We start from the raw sequence: 10,412 nt of genomic DNA on the forward strand, positions 1-10,412 counted from the left end.
GCTTCCTGCCCAAGGCCTTTGCACCGGACGGATACGCTTCCTGAGAGGAGAGCGCTGGCAGAGCAGGAGGCCCCTACCCCTTCCCTGGAAAATCCCGAGCTTGGGGGCCCTGCCCCCATGGCTCGCTTGTCTGTCCTTTGTGGCTGCAGGGAGGGAACGGATGAGGACTCCAGAGGGCCTGGCTGCCTGTCTTCCTCCCTGCCCTCCTGCGGGGTGGGGGGCTGGGCGTGCTGCCCCCACCAGCCCCAGGGCACCCTGGGTCACAGGCAAGGCCACAGGCTGGCAGGGAGGATGGGGATGTCGTGGCCTGGGGAAATGGGTGGGTGACACCGACCTTGTACCTCATCCCCGCCAGAGAGCCATCGAGTCAAACTCCAGGGCATTTTAGCAGACCTTCGAGACGTGGACGGCCTTCCTCTCAAAGTGACTGGCCCGCCCCCTGGCACCCCCCAGCCCCGGCCCCATGAAGGTAAGCCGTGCTGCTCCCGCCAGCCCCTAGGGGTCCCCACCTGACGGGGGCTGCAGCACTGAGGGGGAGGGGTCTGAGTCCTCAGGGTGGAGGCCCTGCCTCTGGCCGGCTCGCAGCCTCCCTGCCCCAGAAGCCTGTCTGTGTTCGTCTCTCTTTTGGCCTGCCCTGCCCTGCCTCTTTCATTCCAGCTGTCTGCTTGCCCTTATCCTCTCTCCCTCTTCCTTTCTCACTCCTCCCCTCCCCCCCTCCCCCGCGCCTGCCCTCCCCTCCCCCCACCAGGTTCCTTTGGCTTCTCCTCAGACGTGTTCATCATGGACACCATCGGGGGCGGGGAGGTGAGCCTGGGGGACTTGGCAGATCTCACCGTCACCAACGACAATGACCTCAGCTGCGACGTAAGTTCCCAGGGTGCCCCCACCCCATCGAGACGGCCGCTGGCCCTTCTGTCTGAGTATCAAGGGGTCCTCCCACTGCCTGGGAGTCAGGCCTCCTGAACCCCCCTTGCCACAACAGTTGGGGGCCTCAGTCACGGCACTGGACTCCACCCTCCTGACAAGTCCCCCTCACCCCGTGGGGGTGGGCCAAGGTGCGAAGGGTCAGGGGTGAGAACCACCTGTGGGGAACTGCTTGTGGAGGAAACTGGATTCGTCAGCAAGGACAGGCCCCATTTGGGGCACAGGAAGGCTGCACACCAGACCCGTGAACTGGACTGATGGTGCCGACAGGCTGGGACCAGGTGTCCCACGGCAACGTTCTGAGCCCGGGGCCTGGGGCTGGTGAGTGAGTGTTTTTCTGAGAGTCCCACCACCTGAGACTTTCTCCTGAGCCCTCACTGGGAGTTCTGAGGGGTGTGGACAAAAGGCCAGGAAGCAGAGCAGCACGGGAATGTGAGCAAGGAGTATGGTCTCCCCCAGAAATCCCCCTGTGCTTGGCAAGTGGTTGGGGACCATCACACACTACTCGGCCCCCTCCATGCTGTATTAACTATGGTGAGGGCCAAGGAGGGCCTGGGCGTGTGCAGGAGCAAGGAGGCCCGAGCAGGGGCAAACCCCTCCTCAGGACAGCCGAGGAGCCTGCCCTGGCATCTGACTCAAGACAGCCATCCCGCTCAGTGAGCACCCATGCCATCCGTGGGGGCTGGGGACTCTCATCTCCCTACCTGCCCCACTCTGTGGGCCATCACTACCCACACGGTCAGGCACACCCCCCTGGGACCCGTTCTGGGTGCCCACTCTTCCTCTCAGCTTCCTGGGGAGTCATCCTCACACCATATCATGCCTCCTCTCCCTGCAGGCTAGGTCCACAGCTGTGCAGCCCCCACCACACAAACCAAAGGACAGCTTTGCCATCACCCTACAGAGGAACTCACCCACCCCTTAGCTGTCACCCCTAGTCAGTGTCCCATCTCCAGGGACCCTAGGTGGGGTGTGGGAGGGAGTCAGTTTGTAATGGAGTGGGCAGCCACATCTTTCTCCTGCAGAACAGCTTGTGTGTTTGAGCCCCCGACTTTGTGGTTAGCAGCCCAGCCCCTCCCTAACCCACATTGCCACCAGGGCCCGTTGGCATGTCTCTCCTCCCCGCCCCGCCCCCCCCTAAAATCCACCTGCATTGTGGCACGTCCTGGCAGACCTCCCTGATCACCCTTCACAGGTAATGGCGTTTATTGTAAGACTGAAAGTCGGTGGCAGTCCTGCCCCAGAGTGCATCCGTACCATCCTTCCAGCAGCACACGCTCACTTCCCGCCGCTGTGCTCGAGCGGGCAGCCCTCCCGGTAGTCCCCCCAGTCCGTCCCTCTGTTGCACGCTTTGTGACTTTGTGGGCTGTGGTCCAGTGGCAACACCGCTCAGACGCACAACTGGGAGACGGACAACCTCACATGACTCGCTTTATTGCGATGCTTGCTTGGTTGAGCTGACCTGGAACCTAGCGGACAGTGTCCTCCCATCAGCCGTTAGACAGATGAATGGTATTCCGTGGGGTTGCGTGCACATCGTGTCAATCCGCCCATCTGCGGGTGGTCGGCCGTTTGGGTGCTCTCACTGCTTGGCTACTATGAAAGAAGGTTGTGTACACACTTTGGGGGAGTGGGGTGTCCAGGGATGACAGTTCACTGGGTGCTTCCCAGCTCCACTGAGTCTGCCCAGACCCACCTGTGTGCGGGGCCTCCTGACTCCCCTCATTCTCCCCAACACCTGGTTGTGAGCGCCTTTCGCCGATTGCTGTCTCTGTGGGTGCCCAAGAAGCCCTGGCAGCGCTGTCAGGTGAGCTCCAGGCTGCTGAACACAATTCAAACCCACTAGCCGTTCCCCAAGAAACAGAGGAGGCTTTCTCTTCGCCCCAGAAACTACTCGGTCGCTGTGAGTCAGGACAGACGTGATGACAGTAGGTTAGGTGTGTGCGGTGGGTGTCCAGTGGCATCTCATCCTGGCTTAGATTTGCGTCTCCTTCATGACTAAGGGGAGGGAGCCCTGGTGGCATCGTGGTTACGTATTGGGTTTCTAGCCGCAGGGTGGGCAGTTCAAATCCACCAGCAGATCCTCAGAGGAGTCCCCCCTGTTCCCACAAAGAAGAGTCACAACCTTGGGCGCCCACAGGCGCAGGTCTGGCCAGCCCTACAGGGTCGCTTGGAGTCGGTGGCTGCTCAGTGGCAGTGAGTTTGTTTGGTGTTTGGACTGACTCACAGTGGGGCCTGAGAGCACAAGATTAGCAAGCACCCATTGCTAACGGAGGGGCTAGCGGTTCAGGCCCACCACCCGCTCTTCTGTCACCCTTGAGCTCCTTCCCTAAAGATGGCAGCCTCTCTGTCCTGTGGGTCACTGTGAGTCAGAACCCACTGGCCTTGTAGACCCGCAGAGCGCCGTGCTGGCAGGGCTGTCTGGTGGGCCTGCTCCCTCAGCACACTGCCCGGGCTTGGCCTGCCCTGCTGGCTGTGCTGCTTGGCCTGCCCCCACACCTCTTCACCCCCCAACACAGAGCCTTGTGGCAAAGAACACAGGGGTAGGCGGCTGCCGGGGAAGCCCTGTGACCCCAGGGGCATCAAGGGGCGCTTGGCTGCAGGGTGGGTGAGGAAGCCCTGAGGTGGCCCTTCCCTTCCAGGCAGCAGCCAGGGGGCCGTGTGGCCTTGGGGACAGCAGGAGCTCTGGACTGAGGTGGGCGAGGGGGCTTTTCCCATCTGAGCGACTGCAGGGGCGGCCATCTGGCCCCCGGGAGGTGTGGCCCACAGCCTAGAGGGTGGGCGATGAGGTCCTGGGGTGACCCTCCCCGCCCCTCACAGCTCTCCGACAGCAAAGACGCCTTCAAGAAGACGTGGAGCCCCAGGTTCACGCTGCGCTCCCACTACGACGGCATCCGCGCGCTGGCCTTCCACCACAGCCAGGCCGCCCTGCTCACCGCCTCCGAGGACGGCACGCTCAAGCTCTGGAACCTGCAGAAGGCCGGCACCGCCAAGAAGTGAGGGTGCTGTGGGGAGGGTGGGGGGCGCGCCTGGGCCCAGGGCCAGGCCATGGGGCGTCTGACATCCTCCCACCCCTTAACTTCCCCCACAGGAACGCTGCACTTGATGTGGAGCCCATCCATGCCTTCCGGGCTCACAGGTAGGGGCGGGCCCCAGGGCCCCACCCCACCCCGACTTACCTCCTCAAGCTCCTCAAGGTTTGAGTGATCCTGGTGCCAGGCTGCCCCGTAGGGGAGGAAGTAAAGGCGGGTGGGGGCAGCCCCAGTGCTGAGTTCCCTCTGGCCACCACCCCTCACCCCCAGAGAAACCAAGTGGGGAACTGGAAGGTTCCAAGGAGCCAGGGGTGCGCTGAACTTATTTTTACCACCATCCCCTGTCCCCGTCGCCCCCTCCAGGGGCCCTGTGCTGGCAGTGGCCATGGGCAGCAACAGCGAGCACTGTTATAGCGGCGGGGCAGATGCCCGCATCCACAGCTGGAAGATTCCAGACCTCAACATGGACCCCTACGACGGTTACGGTGAGGCTGCCCTGCTCGCTGTACTAGGCAGTCACTGAGGGCATGTCTTGTGGGGAGAACTGGACCTCTGCGGGTCAGGAGGCAGGACCAGCAGCCTCCGTCAGGGCTAGCGGCTCTGTCGGGTGTGGGGCAGGTAGCAGCAGCAGAGAAGGGAGGAGAGCGGTGAGCTGAGTCGGCCAGGCCAGGCCCAGGGGGGTGCTTCTTGTCCTGGGTTGAGTAGGAGTGACCAGCTGCTCCAAGGTCTGTCCCCACCACACAGGCTTGCCCCATTTTCCAGAGGTGTGTGTTGGGGGGCTGTCTCGCCCTGTGAGAAGTGAGGGCCTGAGGGCCAGAGCCATCTTGGTGGACTGGAGGGTTAGGGGGCAGTGGGACCTGTGAATGAGCCCTCCAGGTCGGACAGACTCTCCTGGTCTTTGAGGGGACCTTGGATGCTGTGAGGAGAGGCTGCGTGATCCCCAGGCCACCCTCTAATGACTCTTAGTCTTAAAATTGATACCCAGCACCCGCTGGAGGTGGGGAAAGGGGCAAGGGGGCAGAGACCTGCCTGCCAGCACTTTCATGTTGGGTGCCGTGGGCCCTGGATGCTTGTTGAACACGCTGGTAGTCAGATTGGCCACCCCAGGGGTTGCAGGGGGAACATCTGTAGGGATAGATGAGGGGTGATGACTCCGGCAGCCCTGACCCGCCTGTTTCCTCCCTGTGCCCGGGCCAGACCCCAGTGTGCTGAGCCATGTCCTGGAGGGCCACGGGGACGCCGTCTGGGGCTTGGCCTTCAGCCCCGCCTCCCAGCGCCTGGCCTCCTGCTCAGCCGACGGCACCGTGCGCATCTGGGACCCCAGCAGCAGCAGCCCCACCTGCCTCCGAACCTTCCCCGCTGCTGCTGGTAAGAGCAGCAGGGCCCGCCTGTCCCCTGGGGGAGGGGGGCCTTGGTCAGGGTCCTGAGACAGCCTTCTCTCCTTCTGCCCCAGAGCACGGCATCCCCACCTCAGTGGCCTTTGCCAGCTCCGACCCTGCCCACGGCGTGGCCGCCTTCCGCTCGGGCGACACGGTCCTGTATGACCTGGAGGCCGGCAGCGCCCTCCTCACGCTGGAGTCTCGGGGGAGCAGCGGTAAGGGGCTACTGGACCCGCCACAGGCCCCTGCCCCGTCCCCACACCTAGTTCCTACAGGGGCTTTGACGAGTTCCCATCCCTCAGGGGCTCTGCGCCTGGGCTGCCTGCTTCAGTTGCGTAAGGAGCAGGGCGAGGGGCTCACATGATCCGTGCCAGTTACAAAGGCAACGCCCAGGCCCAGCGAGGGTGCTGGCCAGCATGCCCTGACAGTGAGGCCTGGGGGACTGTGCCTTCTCTGGCCTCTCTGTCCTGAACTCCCTGACCTTGCCCATAGTGTCCCTCCCTCTGTCGCCTTCTCCACGCAGGCCCAACCCAGATCAACCAGGTGGTGAGTCACCCCAACCAGCCCATCACCATCACCGCCCACGATGACAGAGGCATCCGATTCCTGGACAATCGGACAGGTGAGGCTCTGCCCTGCCCCCACTAAAGGGGCTCCCTCTCAGTACCTCCTGTGCCCCTCACCCTCCCTGTCTCCCCTCAAGGCTCAGTGAGCTGGGGTAAGGGTGAGGGGGCACCTCTTTAAGCCCTCCGCCCTCCCTGCTTTCCCCCTCAGGGAAGTCCGTGCACTCCATGGTGGCTCACCTGGATGCCGTCACCTGCCTAGCTGTGGACCCCAATGGCGTGTTCCTGATGTCAGGAAGTAAGTTGGGCATCCCCGGTCCCACTTGTGCCTGGTGGGTCCCCTAGCCCAGATATTGGTCCCATGAAGGTGTTCTGGGACCTGCTGCGTCCAGAGCTGGTGGAGAATGGGGTTGAGCCTGACAGGGGCCATGGAGTGGGGGGTGTACCTGAAGCTAGCACAGTTGTACAGACGGGAGCAGCAAAGCCCACTGCAGGCCCCTGATCCATGTCATGGTGTCAGATCTTCTTTTTTTTTTTTTTCAGACTTCTCTTACTTTGGTCAACTTTTCTTTATTTTGCTTTTATTTTATTTTATTTTTTTTAACATTTTATTAGGGCCTCATACAACTGTTATCGCAATCCATACACACATCAATTGTGTAAAGCACATTTGTACATCATTCTCAAAACATTTTCTGTCCACTTAAACCCCCAACATTAGGTCCTCATTTTTCCCCTCCCTCCCGGTGTCAGATCTTAGAAACACCATCCCATTTCTCTGAAGTGCAGGCTGAGGCTCAGGGAAGCTGGGAGACCTGACCTACATAGTGGTTGCCGGGCTCGAAGTCCCAAGGGTTCCAGGCAGCCCTGCTTGAGCCCAGTGGGAAAGGGAAGGGCTCAGATGCCAGGCACCTGCTATGCTCAGTTCAGCCTCCCAGTGCTGAGATGAGCCATTGTGAGGAGGGGTTGGGACCTGGGTGGGGCATCTGACTGCTATTTATCTTGACTCTGGACATCACCGGCCCCCAGGCCTTCCTCCTTGGGATAAGTGCTGGTGCAGGGGGGCTGCGGTGGGTACTCTAGGGCCCCCCTCCATTTGTGCCCCAGTGACTCTCACTACCTCCAACTGTTGAGTCTGCCCTGTGGGTGGATGCGTTTGGTGGGTTAACGGCGAACCCTCACACCAGCCTGCGGCGATGGTGAATCCTGGACAGGACTGGGCTGGGTGCGGGGAGCGGGAAGGACAGGCAAGTGGCCGGGCAGCCACTGATGACCCCTGGCTCACATTCAGGTCACGACTGCTCCCTGCGCCTGTGGAGCCTGGACAACAAGACGTGTGTGCAGGAGATCACAGCCCACCGCAAGAAGCACGAGGAGGCCATCCACGCCGTGGCCTGCCACCCCAGCAAGGCCCTCATTGCCAGCGCCGGTGCCGACGCCCTGGCCAAGGTGTTCGTATGATGTCTCCCAGGCCCTGCCCTGGCTGAGGAGCGGGGCTAGAGGCCAAGGTGAGGGCTCCTGGCCTTCTGTGCTGATGGGCCAGGAGACGGGCGGTGTTCTCCAGGCCAGTGGCCACCATCTTCCAGGCCATCTCCTCATCTCCCGCAGGTGCCTCCCAGCCTCCTGCCCGGGCCTCGGAGGCCTGCCCCCCCCACCTGCTGTGGAGTCTGGTGGTGCTAAAGGCCTCCCCCTCCAGGAGCCCCCACATGGCCTGCCTTGGGGTGGGGGATTCTCTCTCTCTCAGAGCCTAACCCTTGCTTCCCAGCCCAGCCTGAGAGCTGCCTTCAGGGCAGTCCAGCAGGGGCCAGGGTCCTTGGGGCTCTACTTTTCCACACCGCCAGAAGGTGCCAGGTCCCCAGAGCCCCACCCCATCCTCAGACCTGGGTGGGAGCTGGGCTGAGAGGGCCCCCCTCCCCCGGCTCCTGCCCAGAGCCGGGAGTGCAGGCTTCCTTCCTACCAGCTTCACACCGCCTTCCAGACACTAACCAGCGCTGTCTCCAAGGGCAGCCACTTCCCCCAGGCCTCCCTGTGGGCCACAGCGACAAGGCTGGAGGCCCCTGGGCCAAACCTCCCTGTAAATCTGTGTAAAGAAGGGGCTCTAGGCCCGGGTTGTTATCACTGTGTGATAATTGGCGTCAGTCTCCTCTCCCACCCCTGCTCGCCTCTATTTATTTCCCTCTCTTCATTTGGGCCCCTGCCCCCATGGAACCCCCGCCCCAGTTCCTGTTTATAAGCCCCCCTCCCCTCTCCCCTGGATTTATCCGTGAAAACTTGTCTCAATAAACCCTTTGGAGTAAGCTGTGTCTGGCTGCTGACTGCCACAATGGGTGCTGGGGTGGGTGAGCTGGCTCAGCTGCAGGGTGTGGGGGTGTGCCTAGAGGAGCAGAAAAAGCTCAGAGCTGGGGGGGCAGGCGGAAATGGGGGCAGAGGACCGAATCTCCGTCTCTAACCACTCCCTCCCCAGGGGCAGCAGTGGGCTAGGGGAGGTGCCCCGGCAGGCAGGGAGTCTGACATTCAACTCTCAGCTCCCTACCAAAGCTGGTCCCTCACACTGCCCCACCCCATACCAGGGTGGGTGCGGGTCCCTGAGGTGGCAGGGGCTCATCAGCCAGTACTGCCCCACTCAGGAGGCAGCTGTCTGCATGTGGCTTCAAGACCAAGGACAGATGGAAGCAGGCAGGTAGGGGTCTCCAGCTCACCAGCAGAATGGCCCCCAGACTCCCAGCCCACCGTTCTCTGAAATCCTAGCATGCTCTCTCAGGCCACGCATCTTCTAGAAAGCTGGGGGACAGGCCCCCTGCTAGGCAGCTGGCCTGTGACAGCATGGTTACCTCTGGCCACAGAGACAAAGGGGACAGGCGAGAAGCCTGGCCTGGGCCCCATGTGACCAGCTCCCCACATCCCGGCGGGCTCGGCAGCTTCCCCGGTTGGGGGGGGGGGTTGGGTTTTCACTTGGGCCTCAGACTTCCTTCCCTCCGTGGCTCCAGCTCCCGGATGTGGTTACAGAATCGATACTGTACCCCATTCTCCCCCAACCCCTCACAGCCCAGGGCCAAACTGCAGGCTCTTCCCCATCCCCCACCCCCCCAGGCCAGGCTGGCCCACCACCACCTCTTCTTCATCCAAGGGGCTCAAACCTGGGCCTATTGCTGGCTCCCTGGCTCCAGGTCTGCCTCGGCTCTCTGGGCTTCAGCTTCCTGTGTGTAAACTACACAGTGGCCCTCCCATGTACCACAGAACCAAACTCAGCCTGCCACCGGTCCCGCACCATCCTTACGGTTGTTCTGTTTGAGCCCACTGGCTCACTCACTGTCCCTTGTTGCTGACCCTGCTCCAGCTAAACACTGCCACTGGGTGGCTTCTGAGTCGTAGCAACCCTCTAGGAGCCGGTGGAACTGGCCCATGGGTTTCTGAGGCGAACTCTTCAGGGCAGTGGAAAGCCCAGGCTTTCTACCAAGGTGTAGATGGTGGCTTTGAACCGCCTACCTTGGGTTGAGCAGCCTAACCAGTAATCCACTGCATAGTCACTTTTCTTAGCCAGAGAAAAGTGTGTACCCTCCCTAAAGTGTTTCCTCCTGACAAGGCTGAGCACACAGTAGACCCTCAGTGATGACAATAAATACAACTGCCTGTCAATGCCCTACCACCCTCTGAATTCTGCACACACACCCCACCACCACCCACCCCACATATGCCCCTGAATCTGATCTGATGCCCTCCACAGGCCTGACTTAATCCTGTTGCCTCCAGGCAATCCCCCTGGGAGCCATTCTGCAGGACAGTGTAGAGCCTCCTGACCCTGTCCCATCAGCTGGTAGCTTTGAATTTACCCCCTAGGTAGTCCAGCACTTAACTTACTGAGTCGCCAGGGGAAATGACCCACAAACCCCAGGTAGCCTGTACCCACAACCGGCCAGGCAGATGTGCCCCCACACTACCTGGAGAAATCCAAGGGCTAGCTTCCAGGCCTCCCAGGGAAGGGAAGGAAGCTCCACCCGCCTCCACCCTGCCCGCCCCATCCCACGCCTGACTCTTGCCGGCACAGGTAGTTTGGTCCCTGTCCTTGCCAACAGTCTCAAGAGTCAGACTTGCGGCAAGTTGCGTGTGTCTGCTCCACTGGAGCCCTCGGCCTGCCCACCTGTGGAATGGGCTAGGTGGGGGTGCTGCTCTCTGCTGCCCTTTCCACCGGATGGGGGCAGAGGCGACACTCGGGGTCAGCGCACACCGGTCCCACACGGGTCTGACAGGACACCTCAGTTCCTATCCCTTCCCTGCGGTGGGCGCCGGAAGCAGGCCGGGCCAGCTAGGGCCCCCTTCTTAAAGGGCCAGACGCCACCGCCGCTCGGGTTCCCGCGACCCCGCGGGGTGGGTAGGTTGTACGGGCGGCCCGCCCCTCCTCCAGCTTAGGCAAAAGTAACTTTTTTGGAGGACCGGGGGCGGGGGGTTGCGGGGCTTGGGACGGGGCAACAGCAGGGCCTACCCGCCCCAAGTCGGACCCCCAGCCCCCGGCGGGG

General features: G+C 62.0%; 1 protein-coding gene across 2 annotated transcripts in view; it reads left to right on the forward strand.

The window, feature by feature from the left end:
- STRN4 (striatin 4) overlaps positions 1-8,195 on the forward strand; it is a 17,184-nt gene extending 8,989 nt beyond the window's left edge. The window contains exons 7-17 of one of the 2 annotated variants that reach the window (XM_013006663.2): positions 356-469; positions 749-864; positions 3,745-3,920; positions 4,016-4,063; positions 4,320-4,441; positions 5,154-5,324; positions 5,410-5,550; positions 5,859-5,957; positions 6,110-6,196; positions 7,190-7,406; positions 7,507-8,195. In XM_013006663.2, the coding sequence (XP_012862117.1) occupies positions 356-469; positions 749-864; positions 3,745-3,920; positions 4,016-4,063; positions 4,320-4,441; positions 5,154-5,324; positions 5,410-5,550; positions 5,859-5,957; positions 6,110-6,196; positions 7,190-7,359 (1,244 nt within the window). In that variant the 3' untranslated portion in view covers positions 7,360-7,406; positions 7,507-8,195. Of the gene's footprint in view, positions 1-355; positions 470-748; positions 865-3,744; positions 3,921-4,015; positions 4,064-4,319; positions 4,442-5,153; positions 5,325-5,409; positions 5,551-5,858; positions 5,958-6,109; positions 6,197-7,189 lie in introns of both variants that reach the window. The other variant, XM_013006664.2, reaches the window with a different exon arrangement.
- Positions 8,196-10,412: the final 2,217 nt, after the last annotated feature.

This window comes from Echinops telfairi, unplaced genomic scaffold (genome assembly GCF_000313985.2).
Source record: "Echinops telfairi isolate 266 unplaced genomic scaffold, ASM31398v2 ScPeMD7_655;HRSCAF=1070, whole genome shotgun sequence".
Classification (NCBI taxonomy): Eukaryota; Metazoa; Chordata; class Mammalia; order Afrosoricida; family Tenrecidae; genus Echinops; species Echinops telfairi.